This window comes from Salmo salar, chromosome 20 (assembly GCF_965601325.2).
Source record: "Salmo salar chromosome 20, fSalSal1, whole genome shotgun sequence".
In the NCBI taxonomy this organism is placed as follows: Eukaryota; Metazoa; Chordata; class Actinopteri; order Salmoniformes; family Salmonidae; genus Salmo; species Salmo salar.
The window spans coordinates 38,869,035-38,891,143 of NC_138310.1; the positions used below are offsets into that span (position 1 = coordinate 38,869,035).

The window sequence follows — 22,109 nt, forward strand, 5'->3', positions numbered from 1 at the left end:
CATTATTCAGCTCCTTCAGTGGTTTCCATAATGTCACAGGCCGGCTCATAGCCTGTGGCAAAAGTGAGGGGACATCAACAACAGGTATAGGCCAATTCAAAAGGTTCTTTATTGTAAAACAAAACTATTAACTCTAAACAAAGAAAAAGGAATGAGGTGTGGAAAAGTCATAATGTAAGGTGTATGTAAGGTGCATGGATGCGTGAATATGTGTGTGTGAACATGACTGAGTGGAAACTAAATAAACCTACAAAGGAACAAACAAAACAGGATCATACCTGGAGCAGCAGGGAGAGAGAGAGAGGTTAGTGGAGCAGTTTTATACCCTGAGCCCAGGTGGCTCCAATCATGCCAGCTCCAATCACTAATGACCCTCCTCTGCCTGCAGGAGGAACCGCCCCTGCACTGCAGAGGAGCTGTGACAATATAAAGATGTTCCTCATCTCAGGACTCACATCCACAACATTGACTGGCTCTTAACTCCTCCTCAAGCTCCTCCTGCTGGTTCTCATGATTCTTCCAGTGAAGGAAGCCAGTACCAAGAGCAATTTTTATTTTATTTTTATTTCATCTTTATTTAACCAGGTAGGCTAGTTGAGAACAAGTTCTCATTTGCAACAGCGACTTGGGCAAGATAAAGCAAAGCAGTACGACACATACAACAACACAGAGTTACACATGGAATTAACAAACATACAATCAATAATACAGTAGAAAAGTCTATATACAGCATGTGCAAAAGAGGTAGGATAAGGGAGGTAAGGCAATAAATAGGCCATGGGGGCGAAGTAATTACAATATAGCAATTAAACACTGGAATGGTAGAATGTGCAGAAGATTAATGTGTAAGTAGAGATACTGGGGTGCAAAGGAGCAAGATAAATAAATAAATACAGTATGGGGATGAGGTAGTTTGGATGGGCTATTTACAGATGGGCTATGTACAGGTGCAGTGATCTGTGAGCTGTTCTGACAGCTGGTGCTTAAAGCTAGTGAGGGAGGTAAGAGACTCCAGCTTTAGTGATTTCTGCAGTTCGTTCCAGTCATTGGCAGCAGAGAACTGGAAGGAGAGGCGGCCAACGGAAGAATTGGCTTTGGGGGTGACCAGTGAGATATACCTGCTGGAGCGCGTGCTACAGGTGGGTGCTGCTATGGTGACGAGTGAGCTGAGGATAAGGCGGGGCTTTACCTAGCAGAGACTTGTAGATGACCTGGAGCCAGTGGGTTTGGCGACAAGTATGAAACGAGGGCCATACTAGGGTATGTTTGGCAGCATGAGTGAAGGATGCTTTGTTGCAAAATAGGAAGTCGATTCTAGATTTAATTTTGGATTGGAGATGTTTAATGTTAGTCTTGAAGGAGAGTTTACAGTCTAACCAGACACCTAGGTATTTGAGGTTGTCCACATATTCTAAGTCAGAACCGTCCAGAGTAGTGATGCTGGACGGGCGGGCAGGGGCGGGCAGCGATCGGTTGAAGAGCATGCATTTAGTTTTACTTGCATTTAAGAGCAGTTGGAGGCCACGGAAGGAGAGTTGTATGGCATTGAAGCTTGTCTGGAGGTTAGTTAACACAGTGTCCAAAGAAGGGCCAGATGTATACAAAATGGTGTCGTCTGCGTAGAGGTGGATCAAAGAATCACCAGCAGCAAGAGCGACATCATTGATGTATACAGAGAAAAGAGTCGGCCCGAGAATTGAACCCTGTGGCACCCACAATGCTGATGGCAAATGCAACAGGGACAACCAGGCCACTTCAACCAGAGAAAAATCTGCAGATACTCTCCATGTCAGAGCTCTCTATGAGAGGTGGGTGTAGGAGTCAGGCGCAGGAGAGGAGTAGATGCAATCAAAAAATGTTTAATGAGTCCACCCAAAAACATACAAGCCCAGGACTTAAATACACAGTCCAACAACACCCCTAGAAAATACAATCTAGGGAAAACACCAGAAGGAAAATAATCTAACAAAATAATGTTACCCAACATAGAAACAGGGAAACGAAAAATAAACCCGCACGAAACAAAGCGGGTAGGAAGAAAATAAATACCCACACTAATTAACCTAAACAAGGAACAGGTGCACAATCAAAACAGACAAGACCAAATTAAAAAGAAAAAAAGGATCGGTGGCAGCTGGTATACCGGCAACGACGACCGCCGAGCACCACCCGAACAGGGAGAGGAGCCACCTTCGGTGGAAGTCGTGACACTCCATTGCATAGGCTTGCTACTAGCTGTGTTAATCAGGGTCTCAACGTTTCCCAGGATATTGAACAACATTCCACATCAACTGATATTGAATATAAAAATTCCATTACCATAGTGACAGAATGAAACAGAAGCCGCCCTCAGGTGGTGAGGGTAGGTAGCAACACATCTGCCACGCTGATCCTCAACACTGGAGCCCCTCAGGGGTGCGTGCTCAGTCCCCTCCTGTACTCCCTGTTCACCCACGACTGCATGGCCAGGCATGACTCCAACACCATCATTAACTTTGCAGATGACACAACAGTGGTAGGCCTGATCACCGACAACGACGAGACAGCCTATAGGGAGGAGGTCGGAGACCTGGCCGGGTGGTGCCAGAATAACAACCTTTCCCTCAACGTAATCAAGACAAAGGATATGATTGTGGACTAAAGGAAAAGGAGGACCGAGCACGCCCCCATTCTTATCAACGGGGCTGTAGTGGAGTAGGTTGAGAGCTTCAAGTTCCTTGGTGTCCACATTACCAACCAACTAGAATGGTCCAAACACACCAAGACTGTCGTAAAGAGGGCACGACAAAATATATTCCCCCTCAGGAGACTGAAAATATTTGGCATGGGTGCCCCTGCACATTGACTCTTTACCGGTACCACCTGTATATAGCCTCGCAATTGTTATTTTCACTGTCATTTAAACGTTTTTGTTGTTGTTTTCTTTACTTATCTATTGCTTACCTAATACCTATTTTTTACTTAAAAATTGCACTGTTGGTTAGGGCTTTTAAGTAAGCATTTCACTATAAGGTCTAGCCATACTCCCAAGTACTTGTATGAGGTGACTACCTCAAGCTCTAAACCCTCAGAGGTAGTAATCACACCTGTGGGGAGAGGGGCATTCTTCGTACCAAACCACATGACCTTTGTTTTGGAGGTGTTCAGAACAAGGTTAAGGGTAGAGAAAGCTTGTTGGACTCTAAGAAAGCTTTGTTGTAGAGCATTTAACACAATATCCGGGGAGGGGCCAGCTGAGTATGACTGTATCATCTGCATACAAATGGATGAAAGAGCTTCTTACTGTCTGAGCTATGTTGTTAATGTAAATTGAGAAGAGCGTGGGGCCTAGGATTGAGCCTTAGGTTACTCCCTTGGTGACAGACAGTAGCTGAGACAGCAGATTTTCTGACTTTATACACTGCACTCTTTGAGAGACGTAGTTAGCAAACCAGGGCAGAGACCCCTCAGAGACACCAATACTCCCTAGCCAGCCCACAAGAATGTAATGGTCTACCGTATCAAAAACTTTGGCCAAGTCAAAAATAAAATAGCAGCACAACATTGTTTAGAATCAAGGGCAATGGTGACATCATTGAGGACCTTTAAGGTTGCAGTGACACATCCATAACCTGAACGGAAACCAGATTGCATACCAGAGAGAATACTATAGACATCAAGAAAGCCAGTCAGTTGATTATTGACAAGTTTTTCCAACACTTGATAAACAGGGCAAAATAGAAATAGGCCTAAAGCAGTTAGGATCAGCTTGATCTCCCCCTTTAAATGAACCTCCCCATAAAGGAGAGACAGGTTAAACAAGTCGGAGATAGGCTTGGAGATGATAGGGGCAGCAACCTTAAAGAAGAAAGGGTCTAAACCACCTGACCCAGATGTTTTTTTGGGGTCAATATTCAGGAGCTCCTTTAGCACCTCTGACTCAGTGACTGCCTGCAGGGAGAAACTTTGTAGCGAGGCAGGGTTGAAAGTTGCAGTAGAAGGGGTGGGAGATGAGGACAGGCAAGGAGGCATGGCTGAGTCAAATAGGAATCCTGACTTAATGAAGTGGTGATTAAAGAGCTTAGCCATGCGCTTCTTGTCAGTAACAACCACATCATCAGCACATCAGCACAGTTCCCGCTCAGCCCAGTCAAAACTGTTCACTGCTCTGGCACCCCTATGGTGGAACAAGCTCCCTCACGACGCCAGGACAGCGGAGTCAATCACCACCTTCCGGAGACACCTGAAACATCACCTCTTTAAGGAATACCAGGGACAGGACAAAGTAATCCTTCTAACCCCCCCCCCTCTAAAAGATTTAGATGTACTATTGTAAAGTGGTTGTTCCACTGGATATCATAAGGTGAATGCACCAATTTGTAAGTCGCTCTGGATAAGAGCGTCTGCTAAATGACTTAAATGTAAATATTAATGGACATGGGTAGCTGTGAGGAGGAGAGTTTATTCTCCAGGTCTTTAACCGTTTTCCTGAACTTCTTGGGGTTAGACCCACAGAGAGGGAACTGCTCCTTAAAGTAACTAACTTTGGCCTTCCGGATAGCCTGAGTGCACTTATTTCTCATTTGCCTGAACGAGAGCCTGTTAGCCAGAGTATGCGTGTGCCGAGCCAAGCGTCTTCGACAGAGGGGATCAAGCTGATTCTGTACCATTTTACAAGGGGCAGTTCATGAACGAAGGCTTGCTCATTCAAGTTTTTTAGCAAGTGTCTATAACAAATCAGGGCAGGTCGTTTCACTGAGCAGCCATTACGAACACAGGCTAAAACAGTGAGCACTATGGTCATTACAGAAAACACCAGACTGATACATATCAGGATTATTTGTGAGGATAACATCACAGGCTCCCGAGTGGTGCAGTGGTCAGAGGCACTGCATCTCAGTACATAGAGGTGTCACTACAGTACCTGGTTTGAATCCAGACTGTATCACATCTGGCTGTGATTGGGAGTCTCATAGGGCAGTGCACACTTGGCCTGGGTTTGGCTGGGGTAGGCTGTCATTGTAAATAAGAATTAGTTCTTAACTGACTTGCCTGGTTAAATAAAAAAAGGAGATTATCCTTTTCTGGGTGTTTGGAGTTATATTTTGTGGGATTGGTGATAATCTGAGAAAGATTTAGGGAGTCCCATTGCTCTAGGACTTGGTCAGGTGGTTTAAGCATGTCCCAGTTTAGGTCACCTAGCAGGACAAATTCAGACTTAGTGTAAGGGGCCAGGAGAGAGCTTAAGGCAGGTAAGGTACAGGCCAGAGCTGATGGAGGACGATAGCACCCAGCAACAGTCAACAAAGAGCTATTTGAAAGTTTAATGCTTAAAAACAGCAAATCAAATTGTTTGAGGACAGACTTGGTGGAGACAACCGAGCACTGAAGCTGATCCTTGGTAAAGATTGCCACCTTTAGAAGATCTGTCTTGCCAAATAAGTTTATAACCAGAAAGGATAACATCAGTATTCAAAACACTCTACCACGTCTCAGTAATGACCAACACATCTGGATTGGAGCTGTGAACCTACACTTTCAATTGATGCATTTTAGGTAATAAGCTTCTAGTGTTTTAACTTGCAGAAAACCCAGGTTTTTACGAGAGCAGAAATCAGTGAAGCAGATATCAGAGAACAAGTCAGAATTGGGGCTAGCAACAGTAGATGGGCCAGGGTGTACATGCACATTTCCAGATATCATCAACAGTAATATTATGACATCATAATTGAGCAAGCGTTGTGTTTATTTATGTTTGGCTTGGAATGTTATAGAATGGACATGTTTTATCAGCCACATAGCTTGCTAATGCATAGAGATATATAAATATGAAGTGTGTGTTAACATCCACAAAATATTGCACCGTTTTATCTGTAGAGAATAAAACACCAAAAGCTAAAACAGTAATATCTCTTTATTTTTGCCTAACTCTTCTCTCAATGCCTGCCTTTTATTTCTACTTTCTATGTTGACCTACTATGATTATTATTATTTGACCATGCTGGTCATTTATGAACATTTAACATCTTGACCATGTTCTGTTATAATATCCACCCGGCACAGCCAGAAGAGGACTGGCCACCCCTCATAGCCTGGTTCCTCTCTAGGTTTCTTCCTAGGTTTTTGGCCTTTCTAGGGAGTTTTTCCTAGGGAGTTTTTCCTAGCCACCGTGCTTCTTTCACATGCATTGCTTGCTGTTTGGGGTTTTAGGCTGGGTTTCTGTACAGCACTTTGAGATATCAGCTGATGTACGAAGGGCTATATAAATACATTTGATTTGATTTGATAACAAAGGCTTAACGCTGACCCCAGGGAGAGTAGCTGCTGCATCAGGAACAGGTAATGGGAATCCTAATAAATAAATGAACATGTCCCTTTATCCTCCCTCAGACAAGGTGGCCATTAAGATCCTGGATAAGACCAAGCTGGACCAGAAGACCCAGAGGTTGCTATCCAGAGAGATATCCAGCATGGAGAGACTGCAACACCCCAACATCATACGCCTTTACGAGGTGGGTCACACACACACACACACACACACACACACACACACACACACACACACACACACACACACACACACACACACACACACACACACACACAGCCTCCCAGGCCTTGTTAAACACCTATTACTGATAAGTAATGAGTTACACAAAGCATGGTCAGAAACTAACGTCATCAGTGCAGTGCACTTTAAACAGAGTAGTGTCATTGAACAGAGTAGTGTCATTGAACAGAGTAGTGTCATTAAACAGAGTAGTGTAATTAAACAGAGTAGTGTAATTATCAGTAGATGACTTGACCATCCTCTTTGTTTCTTCCTGGTGGGTGGCAGGTGGTGGAGACATTGTCACGGTTACATCTGGTGATGGAGTATGCAGGCGGAGGAGAGCTCTACACCAAGATCAGCACGGAGGGGAAACTGTCTGACATCGACAGCAAGATCGTCTTCTCTCAGATCCTCTCAGCTGTCAAACACATGGTATTTTCCTGGCCCAGGGCTACAGTCCTGCTCACATACACTTTAATATAGCTTATTATGTGTCCATACTGTATGTGTTTGAGTCAGTAATATCACAAGGCTTCCTGACCTCATTTGCTTTCTTTTAAATTTGTGTCATCGTTTCCCAAATAAATATTATGCTGGGGTCATAAGCACAATTCAGACTCCACATCCGTATATGAAAAGTGCTTAAAAACATTGTCTATTTTCTGTGGTGCAACATTGAATGCAGTGGAGGCTGCTGAGGGGAGAACGGCTCATGATAATGGCCGGAACAGCACAAATGGAACGGCAACAAACACCTGGAAACCATGTGTTTGATACCATTCCACTGATTCCGCTCCAGTCATTACCATGAGCCTGTTCTCCCAAATTAAGGTGCCACCAACCTCCTGTGATTCAATGTCATTTAAAGAGTCTGAGATGTATTTACAGTATATACCGGTGTATTAACCAGATAAATCTTTGACCTGACCCACAGCATGACAACAGCATCATCCACCGTGACTTGAAGGCAGAGAACGTTTTCTACACCTGCAGCACCTGCGTCAAGGTGGGAGACTTCGGATTCAGCACTCTGAGCCGCCGCGACGAGACTCTCAACACCTTCTGCGGCTCCCCACCCTACGCCGCGCCAGAGCTCTTCCGGGACGAACACTATCTTGGCGTCTTCGTAGACATCTGGGCCCTGGGCGTCATGCTGTTCTTCATGGTGACAGGAAGCATGCCCTTCAGGGCGGACACGGTTGCCAAGTTGAAGCGCTGTATCCTGGAGGGGTCCTATGTGTTGCCCTCCTGGATACTGGAGCCCTGCCAGAGGCTGATCAGAAGCATCCTCCAGCCTCAGCCCTCTGATCGCTGCAGTGTAGAGCAGATGATGGGCTGTGAGTGGCTGCTGAGTGTGGACTTCCCCCGGGCCATGGAGCCCTTTAAACTGGACCCGTACTATCTGGCCGAGAGCACGCCTTCAGAGTTGGAGGAGGACGAGGCGGAGGTGAGGGGGGCACTGGAGACACTAGGGATCACCACGGAGCATATCTTGAATAATCAGGGGAAGGACTGTAGGAGTTCTATAACAGGTGTTTATAGGATTCTGTTGCACCGTGCGCACAAGAGGCGGGCAGTGGAAAGCATGCCTGCGGTTACGCATGTGGTCGGGGCCAGAGTGAGTAAAAAGGACCGGCTAAAGGCGTACCGCAGCTTACGGCACACCTCCAAGCTCTGTGTGATTCTGTGATGAAAAGCCTTTGCTCCTATAGTTGAACTTTATTGTATTGTTTTTTCAAACGATTAGAATGTATGTTACTGTGAATGAGGAATGAGATGGTCAATTTTAAATCAGTTTGATTTCTGTCTTGAATTTTGATCGGCAAAACATTCATCGCAGATACGCTAAGAAAGACTAAAAAAGTCTTAAAGTTGGGATTCAAGTGAGTATTTGTCTTTGTGAGAATATACTTTAGCCTGGGTGCCAGTCTTTCCCTATTTTATCTCACTAGAAAAGGCAAACATGTAACATATGGTTATCCAGCAGACATTTTTCTCCAAAGAAACCTGGGCGATTCCAGCATTATGCTCATAATTTTTGCTCACAAAATCACAACTTAAATGTCTCACAGAATGGACAAACAAAATATGAATAGAATTTTTGATGTGTGTGTCTATAGTACCCACCAGGGGGATTGTATTCCTAAAAAAGTGGACTTCTAAATATTAGCATGTTGGAGAAATAAAGAAAATAAGAAGTGTTCTGGATGTTACATGAAATAGACAACCGACTGGGTACAGACATCAATTCAACGTTTATTCCACATTGGTTCAACACCATTTCTTTGAAATGATGTGGAAACAACGTTGATTCAACCAGTGTGTGCCCAGTGGTAAGCTTCATGGGAACATTAAACACATTAGCAAAATTCTGTGAGTTTGTAAGTCTTAGGTCAAAACATGGATAGCCATTTCGACGGAAAGACTTGGCTGAACATAAAAAAGAACATTTTGAAAAGATTACAATGTCCATGATTACTTTAGAGTGGAAAACTTATCGTTATGGATGTTACAGAGTCTGAAGTAGACATTCAAATCTTAAACATTTCTTGATCAAAATCTATCCTAACACATTTGTTGTCATTTGGAAAGTTTGTAAAATGTCAGCAGAAGGCATAGTACCTTGGGATTGCGTAATTACAGGTAGCCTGAATAGTATAGGCAGCACCACACCCTAAAGGTAATTTAAAGGTAATTATTTTAAGATAGATTAAAATAATTAATGTACGAGCCAAAAGTTTGGACACACCTACTCATTCCAGGGTTTTCTTTAGTTTTACTATTTTCTACATTGTAGAATAATAGTGAAGACATCAAAACTATGAAATATTGAATCACGTCGTAACTAAAAAAAATGTAACAAATCAAAATATATTTTATATTTGAGATTCTTCAAAGTAACTCTAATGAATTACCAGAAAGGTAATTATTTTAAACTATCTTAAAATAATTACCTTTAAATTACCTTTAGGGTGTGGTGCCTATATATATATATATATATATATATATATATATGCCAAACGTCCTGCACGGTGTATATATATATATATATATAATTAGCAAAGAGAAACGACAGTCCATCATTACTTTAAGACATGAAGGTGAGTCAATCTGGAAAATGTCAAAAATGTTGAAAGTTTCCTCAAGTGCAGTCTCAAAAACCATCAAGGGCTATGATGAAACTGGCTCTCATGAGGACCACTTTCTCCACCCTTTGCCCTTTGCCTTGATGACAGCTTTGCACACTCTTGGCATTCTCTCAACTAGCTTCATGATGTAGTCACCTGGAATGCATTTCAATTAACAGGTGTGCCTTGTTTAAAGTTCATTTATGGAATATCTTTCCTTCTTAATAAGTTTGAGCCAATCAGTTGTGTTGTGAAAAGGTAGAGGTGGTATACAGAAGATAGCCCTGTTTGAGCCCTAACTGCTCAAATTAGCAAAGAGAAATGACAGTCCATCATTACTTTAAGACATGAAGGTGAGTCAATCTGGAAAATGTAGAAAATTTTGAAGTCTCAAAAACCATCAAGGGCTATGATGAAACTGGCTCTCATGAGGACCACCACAGGACAGGAAGACCCATAGTTACCTCTGCTGCAGAGGATAAGTTCATTAGAGTTACCAGCCTCAGAAATTTAGACTTGCTTGGGCCAAGAAACACGAGCAATGGACATTAGACCAGTGGAAATATGTCCTTTGGTCTGATGAGTCCAAATTTGAGAGTTTTGATTCCAACCGCTGTGTCTTTCTGAGTAGGTGAACGGATGATCCCTGCATGTGTGGTTCCCACCGTGAAGCATGGAGCAGGAAGTGTGAGGGTGTGGGGGTGCTTTGGTGGTGACACTGTCAGTGATTTATTTAGAATTCAAGGCACACTTAACCAGCATGGCTACCACAGCATTCTGTAGCGATACACCATCCCATCTGGTTTGCGCTTAGTGGGACTATTATTTGTTTTTCAACAGGACAATGACCCAACACACCTCCAGGCTGTGTAAGGGCTATTTGATCAAGAAGGAGAGTGATGGAGTGCTGCATCAGATATCCTGGCCTCCACAATCACCCGACCTCAACCCAATTGAGATGGTTTGAGATGAGTTGGACTACAGAGTGAAGGAAAAACAGCCAATAAGTGCTCAGCATATCTGGGAACTCTTTCAAGACTGTTGGAAAAGCATTCCAGGTGAAGCTGGTTGAGAGAATGCCAAGAGTGTGCAAAGCTGTCAACAAGGCAAAGGGTGGCTACATTGAAGAATCTCAAATATAAAATATATTTTGATTTGTTTAACACTTTTTTGGTTACTACGTGATTCCATATGTGTCCAAACTTTTGACTGGTACAATATACACTGCTCAAAAAAATAAAGGGAACACTTAAACAACACAATGTAACTCCAAGTCAATCACACTTCTGTGAAATCAAACTGTCCACTTAGGAAGCAACACTGATTGACAATAAATTTCACATGCTGTTGTGCAAAAGGAATAGACAACAGGTGGAAATTATAGGCAATTAGCAAGACACCCCTAATAAAGAAGGGGTTCTGCAGGTGGGGACCACAGACCACTTCTCAGTTCCTATGCTTCCTGGCTGATGTTTTGGTCACTTTTGAATGCTGGCGGTACTTTCACTCTAGCGGTAGCATGAGATGGAGTCTACACCCCACAAAAGTGGCTCAGGTAGTGCAGCTCATCCAGGATGGCACATCAATGCGAGCTGTGGCAAGAAGGTTTGCTGTGTCTGTCAGCGTAGTGTCCAGAGAATGGAGGCGCTACCAGGAGACAGGCCAGTACATCAGGAGACGTGGAGGAGACCGTAGGAGGGCAACAACCCAGCAGCAGGACCGCTACCTCCGCCTTTGTGCAAGGAGGAGCAGGAGAAGCACTGCCAGAGCCCTGCAAAATGACCTCCAGCAGGCCACAAATGTGCATGTGTGTGCTCAAACGGTCAGAAACAGACTCCATGAGGGTGGTATGAGGGCCCGACGTCCACAGGTGGGGGTTGTGCTTACAGCCCAACACCGTGCAGGACGTTTGGCATTTGCCAGAGAACACCAAGATTGGCAAATTCGCCACTGGCGCCCTGTGCTCTTCACAGATGAAAGCATGTTCACTCTGAGCATGTGACAGACGTGACAGAGTCTGGAGACGCCGTGGAGAACGTTCTGCTGCCTGCAACATCCTCCAGCATAACCGGTTTGGCGGTGGGTCAGTCATGTTTTTGGGTGGCATTTCTTTGGGGGGGCCGCACAGCCCTCCATGTGCTCGCCAGAGGTAGCCTGACTGCCATTAGGTACCGAGATGAGATCCTCAGACCCCTTGTGAGACCATATGCTGGTGCGGTTGGCACTGGGTTCCTCCTAATGCAAGACAATGCTAGACCTCATGTGGCTGGAGTGTGTCAGCAGTTCCTGCAAGAGGAAGGCATTGATGCTATGGACTGGCCCGCCCGTTCCCCAGACCTGAATCCAATTGAGCACATCTGGGACATCATGTCTCGCTCCATCCACCAATGCCACGTTGCACCACAGACTGTCCAGGAGTTGGCGGATGCTTTAGTCCAGGTCTGGGAGGAGATCCCTCAGGAGACCATCCGCCAACTCATCAGGAGCATGCCCATGCGTCGTAGGGAGGTCATACAGGCACGTGGAGGCCACACACACTACTTAGCCTCATTTTGATTTGTTTTAAGGACATTACATCAAAGTTGGATCAGCCTGTAGTGTGGTTTTCCACTTTAATTTTGAGTGTGACTCCAAATCCAGACCTCCATGGGTTGATAAATTGGATTTCCATTGATTATTTTTGTGTGATTTTGTTGTCAGCACATTCAACTATGTAAAGAAAAAAGTATTTAATAAGATTTTTTCTTTCATTCAGATCTAGGATGTGTTGTTTATGTGTTCCCTTTATTTTTTTGAGCAGTATATATACATATACACTACTGGTCAAAAGTTTTAGAACACCTACTTTAGGTTACTACATAATTCCATATGTGTTATTTCATAGTTTTGATGTCTTCACTATTATTCTACAATGTAGAAAATAGTAAAAATAAAGAAAATCCCTTGAATGAGTAGGTGTTTTTGACCAGTAGTGCATATCAAAAGTAACCTTTACCAGTTGAATGTAGAATATTCATCTGAAATATTGCAATACAATATGCAAATTAAACAATATACATGTGCCAATCCACTTTTCTGAACACTTGATGAAATCAGTATTTTTTGGGTGGCTTTCATTTGAAAAAGACTCTTTAAGACTATTCATAGATTTTTGCGAAATACTTCCCATCTTTCTATCTATAAAACAGTACTGAAATGTATGAGAAATGCACTTCAGAATATGTTTTCTGAGAGAATCTTAGCTAGAACACATCATTTTCAAGATAATTTTCGACAACAATTGCTTCAGTAAAAATCTGAAGAATACATCTTAGAACAAGCACACAAAATGTGGGACATGCTCAAGCTTCTGAAGCTAAGACATGATACATCAATATTTATCACAACCACAACCACAACCATTGTGGATGTTACATATATCAAATAATGCTAAAAAAGGATACTGAATGATGCCGCAATCAACCCCATAAATCTGATGCTGCAATTTTATAAATATATATATTTTTTTACTAAACTAGGTAATTCAGTTAAGAACCAACTGTTATTTACAGTGACAACCTACCCCATACTCCCAATCACAGCCAGATGTGATACAGCCTGGATTTGAACCAGGGACTGTAGTGACACCTCTTGCACTGAGATGCAGTGCCTAAGACCACTGAGCCAATCAGGAGCACAATCTCTACATGAAGTGACTGAGCCTTGGTAACCCAGATGTAGCATTGTTGAACGCAGAAAGAGTCCCAGCTAATGAGAATGAAGAATGTGATAATTTCTGTCTTGAATGTTCTATTGCACTTTTCCATGCCTTCGTTTTTCTTTCCAGTTACATTAGGCCTACACCATGACTCAATAGAAAATGTGATCTTCTATTTCATAAATGCATGTCAATGTAATGCTTTGCACTCATTTTCCAGGAATCATGATATAGCCTGAGTGCCGGTCTGTTTGCGCTAAAATGCTTTGGCTTGACGATGAACAATGGAGTTGCCAAGAGCACAAACAGATCAGGGACCAGGCTAGAGAACTCCAGATCAATTGTTGAAATTAACACATTGGCCTATTGGCCTGGTTGGGTTGAAAGTTACTTTGTACACCATACCTGTCAACTCCAAGGAGCCGATTTTTTGATTGTTATGATGCCATATTATTGCCCTGTCTTGTTAAAATATTAAACACAATTATGAAATGCTACGTTTGTTCTCTTGAAATGTTTTGATAAACTGTACGTGTTTTTTACTAAACTTTTTGTAAAGTTCCTCTGGGGTTAATGGGTTTATATTATGGAAAATAAAGATGCTGAAGGTACTGTGATAAGAAACGACCCTTGTCTTACTTTCACTTTAATAACCACAACAGGCCTTAGTCGAATTATGTCGGCTGTAACCTGTGAATGAAACTTGTATGCCCTCTTCACACATCTCAATATTTTCTGAAGAAACAAAAATATCAAACAGGAGAAATGGCATTGTGTCATATCAACATCCACTTCATTAGCAGCACACTTCGTTCCAGCAGCACACACCATACTACATTTCCCATAAGGACAAGGGCGAAATCTTACGCACGCCAATTTGTCTTTACTGATGACGCAATATCTGTCTTGTTGGAAGGCGATTTAATCTGGAAGAGTGTACGAGACAGAAACTTCTAAGAAACAACAACAAAAATAATTGCACCGACTCACACGAATGATATCCTACCATATCAGGCTGTATACTGAGAAAGGTAAGAACATTTGAGGCATGAGAAATTAATGCTTTTTTAAAACATTTTTTAAACATTATTATTTTTTTTTGATTCGTAAACGAAAACATACCACGCCCTCTCAGCTACATTTGCTCATAGGAATCTATCGTGTTGGCTATCTAGCTACCGTCAGATTTTTTTCAAACTAACCATCTATCTCATTGTTCTATCTGTGGCCGAGGTGTGCAGCTAATTATGACCATCGATTCTTCATATTTAATGGAGATGTAATTTATCAAATTGGTTGGCCATGGACTATGCATTACATTGGCAGGTCAGCTATGCAGAAAATCATATGTTTTCAACAAACTCTTGATTAGTTACATTAGCTATCTTGCTAGCTAAGCTAGTAGGTAGGCACTGTGCAATCAGACAACTACTCATCCTTGTGCCTGTCAATGCATCGTGTCTATGCTAACAATGCTCTTGTAGCTAGCTAGATAACGTTAGCAAAATAAACTACCAGGACAATGACAATGTAACGTAAACTGGCTACCCAGCTAACTAATTTGCTAACCTCCAGCCTACTGAGCACAGAAACTGGTGTTAAAATAGTTTACTAGCTCGATTGACAGCATTATGGTATGTAACTAATTAACTTGAAATGAAACTACTTTATCCATATTTGAAGTGCAATGTTTGTCTTCTATACTAACAGTTGTGGGCTCACTCGGGCTTGTTTTGTTGATTCTCTTGTGACAAAAGTTGAAAGTGGGCGGGGCGAAGTATAGGAATGAGCTCGTTCATGGAGTTATGTCTAGAAGGGATACAGCTTTTGTCAAAATGTACTTTTGGTAGCAGGTTTAGAATTTACGCAGCAGGTAAGGAAAAGGGTAAAGAGTTAGCTAAAATGTATAAAAACAACTTTTGACGTAAAATTTGACAAAAGCTGTATCTCATCTAGACATGACCCATTCATGCATCTGCTGTGTACTGTGTGGTAGCTGCCAAACACTAGGACGTGGCAACTCTCAATGCAGTCTCTCTTAAGAATACCTCCTGTCATGAAATTACATGTAACGATAGTTATAATTCATTTATATGGTGTAGGATATCCCTATTTACCTATTACTTTAACAAATAAATGAGTTCTCTCGCATGTATTTATTGCTGATTGTGTTTGCCAGATGTCAGTCACTGAGGATGTTCCTGTAATGGATGGGGCGGATCTTCTGGGGATCCTGTTCCAGGAAGGAGAGACGGGAGCTAACGACCCCTTCTTCCCATATGGAAATGAGTTAGAAAACTGGCTCTCTGAGCAAGATGTATGTCTTCCACTCAGGAATAACACTGTTTTATGTTTACTAACCGATAATAGTTTGATTGGCAGGAAACAAACCTTTCATTTTATGGCATGTCGTACTAGTAAAGCAGAAGTAATTTGTTATCGAATTACATCAAAATGTGACACTTCCTTATTTTAAAGCAGAAGAAGAACTCTATTTCACAATTGTTCTTTGTGGGATAAACAAGTCATGTTGAATAGAATGGACACTAACTTCCTGCTGTATTGTAGATGCTGACAGGCATGGACACTGAGGACTTCCTGTCCAGCTTGTTTAAGGGAGAAAACAACATGGCCACCTCCTGTCTCTCCCACTCTCCACTGGGCAGTGATAGCGGCATCTCTGACGACAGCAGCACTGGCGGCATAGTCGGCCAGAATTTCCTTGCCTTCACCAGCTCCCAGGGGAGTGACGGTGACCCTGCACCCAGCCCAGGGTACTCCCAGTCCAGCCCAAACTATTCCAACAATCCCCTGATGGCTCTGGAGCTCCAGGCTGAGAACCCTCAAGCCCTGACTGTGCAGACAGACCACAGCTACTATCTGCTCCAGGAAGAGGACATGGATGCTCTACAGAGCGTGAGGGCAGAGAAGCTGGATATGGATGTCTTTATTGATCTGGGTAAGTGTTGATCTAGACCTTTATACTTGGCTAACAGGTTCATAGCTTTGGGTGGTATGAGGGAGTAGTTGCATGACAACAAAATGGCCATTGACAGTTCAGTTAATTGAATAGTTTGTTGGTAGTTTGAGCATCTGCAAACTAACTCTAGGGGGCTACACATATGAAGGTGTTCCCAGGTGTGTAATCATACACCGCCCCCAGCCCAGCTGGTCATGAATCCTGAAGAATGTAGCACGCCAGCCAATCAACAATCAGATGATCAGTTAGGTGGTGCCGGTCTTTCTCTTTCCCATGCTTTTGAGATTAAGTAAAGCTGATTTTGAGTTCAGAGTCACTTGACTCATCCTTGGATTAGAACATTTCACAGAAATATCCTTGTAAGGTTCCATAACTTTACTGTTCATGTGAGACAATAAAGATCTGGTTCTCTCGTGTTCATCAGACGACCTGGACAGTGAGGGGATGGAAATGGAACAAGATTATTCCAGTGAAGAACTACCCTGCGCTTTTTCCATAGAGGACTCTACGCAGGACAACCAAGCGGATCTGGTGAGCTTCACTTAGTTTCACATCATCAAATGGGTATTATAGACGAGAAAAGCAGAAGCACTATTGTCAAACCCACAGATCAAACAAGTATTTAATATGCTTGTCAAACTTATTCTCATTATTTTAATAAGAATGGCATTACCTGTACTTGAGTTCATGAACAATTTAAATTTCACAACACATAATCTTACAGTTTTGTCTCCACCCAGTGGCAAAGTTATGTAACTGTGCTGAAGATCTGTTGAAGGCCTCATCTCTTAAAAATTGCTGTTTTCTTCCCTTCAGTTCCAGGTCAAGGAGATTGTCCTGACTGATGAGGAAAAGAGACTTCTTGCTAAAGAAGGAGCAACCATACCGTCTTGCATGCCTCTTACTAAGGTCATTTCCTCCAGTTATTACAAGTGGTTGTTGACACTGGAGACCACCGAAACCATTGAACTTTGGTCCAAATGCCATACACTCCTCAAGAATCACAAAGCCAGATTATGGTGTTATCCAAGGACAGGGCAGACAATGGCTAATGAGGTTCACAAGGGAGATGTGACACACTAGCTACTTTGTAGCTGCCTTAGTGTTGAGGTTGATAATATCAAGGGATAGCCAATGACTAGTGAACAGAAGATGTCTATTAAATTATTCAAATGACTCCTGTCTCCTGCAGAATCAGTTCCAATCACACTAAATGAGAAACCTTCCCAGACAGCTTGTTTATCTCTAGCAGTGAGACCGCAGACTGCTCCTCAGCACTGTGTACATTACCATGTCAAGTGAGTAGTCTGTCTCTCGCTGTCTCAGACTGAGGAGAGGACACTGAAGAGGGTGAGGAGGAAGATCCGCAACAAGCAGTCGGCCCAGGAGAGTAGGAAGAAGAAGAAGGTGTATGTGGATGGCCTGGAGAACAGGTGAGAGAGAGAGAATGGATGGAGAGATCTCTGAAAATGAAATCAAAGGCACACACAGTGCATTAGTCATTATATGATTTAGACTGTTTCACTTCACCAATGTTTAGCCTGCTGTGTCGTCATTGGGTCAAAAGGTGTTTGTTTTAAATAGTTTGATTGGTTGGTTGGCTGAGTGTATTGCTGATTGGTCCCTAGGGTTTCCATCTGCACTGCTCACAACCAGGATCTGCAGAAGAAGGTCCAACTGCTGCAGAACCAAAACATGTAAGACGCCACTACTGCCATTACCATGATTATGGAACCACTGTTCTTATGTATGATATGCATCTGAGAATGAATGAATGATGTTTGTAGACTAGTATTGTTCATTGAGAATAATGTTTCTGACGATTATTATTATTCCCCCCCGTCTAGGTCTCTAATAGAGCAGCTGAGGAAGCTGCAGGGCATGATGAAGATGTCTACCATGAAGACAACCACCACCAGCACATGTGTCATGGTAAGAGGACTAACGCACAGAGTAGAGCTTAACCCTCACACCACTTCATGGCCTCTGTTTGGCATGCTGGGAATTAGCGCTTGTAGTAATTTACTGGTACTGAAAGAATCTCACACAAGTTTATGTCTGCAGATGTATTTGGTTGACAGTTAGGTTGTCAATCTTTTCCAAATTGAAGTTAAACTTTGTTAACACGGTGTGTGCTGAGGCGGCTTGCTACATCCTATTCTTTCAGGGTGCCAGCTCAGCCTGTATGTGGACATTATTATAACTGATTTGGACATTATAGGCTTGATTATGTTTTCATATGGTGCTCCAGATTTAGCTCAATGGTTTTAAGTGTCTCCCTCTTTAGGACCAGGAGTGCCTGTACTGTACAAGTGTACTATTGAGGCTAAAACCGTTATATTGTCCCACTGCCAAATAATGGTATGTTGGAACAATAAACCAACAAGTACTTACGCTTTAGTTAATAAAGACTGGAGCCCTGCTTGGGTCTGTAATGAGAAGAATGATATTCTTATACAAGACAATGTTATTTTAGCATAGAAAAACTAATGGAAGATATACTTTTTTTAACGCAAATACTTCTTGCATAATTCTTTGTAGACGGATGTACCTCCTGTATTGGGTTTGTAAGCCTAGGTTGCGCACCACATTTCTGTCAGCTTTCTTAGTTCTCTCTTCTCTCTGCTCAGGTGTTCCTGCTGTCTTTCTGCCTCATCGTCTTCCCCTCTGTCAACCCGTTTGGCCGCAGTCCTGGACAGAAGGAGATATACACCCCCTCCTCCGGTAAGTTAAAAAACAAGGATGGTCTGAAATGCTAAAGCTATGTTTAAAAAATAATATGAATAAAATGTTCTTCTGTTCAAAATAGCTCTTTATTCTTTAAAGTCATGTTATGTATACAACAATAAATAACATCTAAAATTCTTCAAACATTTCCTGTCTCTTCCCGTTATTAAGACGAGTGCTGTATTTAAGATTCGAGCAGATGTTAAACCTTTCCCCTCTGTAGTTGTCTCCAGGACCCTGCGCTCTGTTGCTGTTGATGACACCCCAGACCCTCTGCCCCTGGCTTACTCTGAGCCTGGGGAGGAAGTAGAGGACGCTGAGCCTCCCCCTCTCAGTCTCCTCCTAGTGGCCAAGGTGGAGAACACCAAGGCCATGTTCACTGGCGGGCAGAACCACACACCAGACTACCAGAAGGTGGAGCAGTCTGAATCTGAGAGTGGGTTCAACAGCAACTCGTCTGCAGACTTCCCCAGTCCTGGTCAGGCCGAGCTGAAGCAGGGGGCCGGACCCGAGGCTGGGGGCCTGCAGGAGGGATCCAGGGATCCAGTGGGAACGGCTGTGGCTTATGAGGTTCGAGGGACCAAGGAGAACTGGATCGACAGGAAGACTACATCCATCATTATACAGCAACACCGCTCGGACGAGATGTAAACAGAAGAGCTGGTGGTGAATGAACTATAGAAGGGAATGGTGGGAGAGGGTTAATTAAAGGTTTCAGTTGTTATTGATCATGTTAATTGAAACTTGGTGGATGAAGAGAAAAGGGTATTGATGTTTTGTTATTACAGTATCCTCTGTCTCTACCTGATTGTCCTCCTTCTGGTGATACTACTGTTCTTCTTGAAGCACTTTATTCTAATGCCTTGTTCAAGTGCTAGAATGGACTACTGAGATTTCCATTGTTATGCATAGTCTTTATTCTAATGCCTTGTTCAAGTGCTAGAATGGACTACTGAGATTTCCATTGTTATGCATAGTCATCATCCTCTCATCGAGGGGGGGGGGGGGAAAGCGCACTATGAAAATGAGTAGTAATGTGTTGACATCCCATGATTGCTGAAGACTTTTTAAAACCTGAATTCTCTATTTAAAAACAAAACAAACTGACAACAGTTAATTCTGTCCACCTGTGTGGTGCATCTCCAGCAGGTGTTGATATGTACCTTGCTAGTGATTTACCAGTTCCTTTCATAGTGTATAGTTAAGTTCTCTGTTAGTTTGAACAGTCAGCATCCATAGTATAAATGCATTCTCATGATTCTAGATCAAAACTGTTGATCTGTATACACTGCTTTAGCCATTGCAGGACATTTGGCCATTTTAGATTTTGTGTAAAAAAATAAATAATAATAATAATAATATATATATATATATATATATGTATGTATGTATGTATATATATATGTATGTATGTATGTATGTATATATATATATGTATGTATATATATGTATGTATGTATGTGTGTATATATATATATATATATGTATTTCCCTTGTAACAAGGGTATTCGTGCTTTCTTTGATTTGTTTTGCTTTTGGAACAAATTGCAATATGACAAAGGGTGCTCTGTAATGAGTCCCCATTTTCACTAGTTTAGACCTTTTTAGTTAGGAGCTGTTTCAGTCCTTTATCCAGTGGTTCAGCCTGGACCTGTTTTTACCCCCGGACACCTTTCAAGTCCGTGTCATATGGAGAGGTGAACATTTTAACATATGTTCCTTATGTTAATTCAGTGTTGCAATTTAACTATACTCCAGTGTAATGGCCTGTCAGTCCATTCAGTGAGGCGTTTTTGTTAGAGTACATTGTGTATTATCTGGGTTATCAGTGATTTATGAAATCTAAATGCTTATTGGAACATTTGGTTATTTTTGTACCTATAAAGAGATTTCATTTGGGTTAATCAGGTTAAAAGAAATTACTAATCCCGGTTTGAAATGTAAATCGGACGGAACGATTGTAATGTACGTTTTCAACTGTTTGACACTGACCGTCATTAAAAGTCCCTTTTTTTTAATTCAAATGATCTCCAGTTTCATGCTGAGTTGTGTGCGGAAGGGTGCAGTTCAGTGGCAGTGGTGCTGAAACTGCAGATCAGGTAGGTCTACTGTCCGTGGTGCTGTAACGTTGTTTGGCCTGTATGTGCCGTTTTGTATGGGAGAAATGGGTTACCACAGGTTAGAGATTTTGTCTTAATTTACTTGCGGCTTCCCCCAATGCCTAGTTGATTTTGTTGGATCTCTTCCTCAGAAGCTATGGTTTCTGCACAGGAGGACACGAACCGGAGTCGTTATGTACATGTTAGGATGTCACACCCACCGAAAGCTTTAAAAGGTGAGCACACCGCTCATTTGGTATAGTCTATGAAAATGCCCAAACGGAGATGCTCCTCAGCCCGCGCCGTCCACAGAAGGCGCATGTCTGCATGGAAGGCGCGAGGACCCGGCTCTTGCCTTTTGGATGCCACCCACCAATTTTGGGCACCACCCACCCCACCTCCCAGTAATAAAATGTAGTGGCCCCCTTAACGGGGGAGAGAAATGTACATTTTAAAGTTAATTTCCTGCAATTCTACACATTTTGGCATGGGGTTTAGAGAAAGCTTTGCAGTTTTAAAGCCAGTTTCCTGCAATTCTACACATTTTTGTAATGACTCATGCCAATATATGTGTGAGAATGTTTAACAAAATCAGTGAGGGCCCTCTGGAGGTCAGGGCCCCTGGGCACGTGCCGTATGGTATTCGGCCATAATTACTACAAGTTTACATAGCTGGCTAGACTAACTACCAATCAAAAAAAAAATGTTAGCTGAAATGGCTAATTGACTGACTATCAGTTACTGACATAAGATAACTGCTGATGCAATACCACATTTTGAAATTGCACCCGGTGTATACTCTTCTTACTCTCAATAGTAAGCTGAGACCCAGACTGAACTCCATAAGTGACCGCTTATGCCTGGAACCGGCCCTGGAAGGTGTGGAGGCAGGAGGAGATGTTATGGTTAACCTTTAGGCTACCTATCACCACCTCCTGGCTTCTAT

At 42.6% G+C, this 22,109-nt stretch overlaps 2 protein-coding genes across 2 annotated transcripts; both read left to right on the forward strand.

The window, feature by feature from the left end:
* Positions 1 to 6,274: 6,274 nt before the first annotated feature.
* On the forward strand, positions 6,275 to 9,367 carry LOC106580563 (serine/threonine-protein kinase NIM1-like). The gene is made up of 3 exons (XM_045703369.2): positions 6,275 to 6,491; positions 6,818 to 6,964; positions 7,467 to 9,367. Exons 1-3 carry the CDS (start codon positions 6,342 to 6,344, stop codon positions 8,220 to 8,222), a joined length of 1,053 nt encoding a protein of 350 aa, XP_045559325.2. The 5' UTR covers positions 6,275 to 6,341; the 3' UTR covers positions 8,223 to 9,367.
* Positions 9,368 to 14,251: 4,884 nt separating this feature from the next.
* Positions 14,252 to 21,088, forward strand: LOC106580597 (uncharacterized). The gene is made up of 10 exons (XM_014161839.3): positions 14,252 to 14,388; positions 15,537 to 15,674; positions 15,926 to 16,316; positions 16,762 to 16,868; positions 17,154 to 17,246; positions 17,664 to 17,770; positions 17,966 to 18,034; positions 18,185 to 18,269; positions 18,968 to 19,061; positions 19,288 to 21,088. Exons 2-10 carry the CDS (start codon positions 15,537 to 15,539, stop codon positions 19,713 to 19,715), a joined length of 1,512 nt encoding a protein of 503 aa, XP_014017314.2. The 5' UTR covers positions 14,252 to 14,388; the 3' UTR covers positions 19,716 to 21,088.
* The last annotated feature ends 1,021 nt before the right edge of the window (positions 21,089 to 22,109 follow it).

Bases quoted from the DNA above. Each gene is read 5' to 3' on its own strand.
- LOC106580597 (XM_014161839.3), top strand. From the start codon at position 15,537: ATGTCAGTCACTGAGGATGTTCCTGTAATGGATGGGGCGGATCTTCTG. The intron at 16,869-17,153 runs GTGAGCTTCACT...TCTTCCCTTCAG, and splicing joins AGGACAACCAAGCGGATCTG to TTCCAGGTCAAGGAGATTGT. The intron at 19,062-19,287 runs GTAAGTTAAAAA...TCCCCTCTGTAG, and splicing joins GATATACACCCCCTCCTCCG to TTGTCTCCAGGACCCTGCGC.
- LOC106580563 (XM_045703369.2), top strand. From the start codon at position 6,342: ATGAACATGTCCCTTTATCCTCCCTCAGACAAGGTGGCCATTAAGATC. The intron at 6,492-6,817 runs GTGGGTCACACA...GGTGGGTGGCAG, and splicing joins ACATCATACGCCTTTACGAG to GTGGTGGAGACATTGTCACG. The intron at 6,965-7,466 runs GTATTTTCCTGG...CCTGACCCACAG, and splicing joins TCTCAGCTGTCAAACACATG to CATGACAACAGCATCATCCA.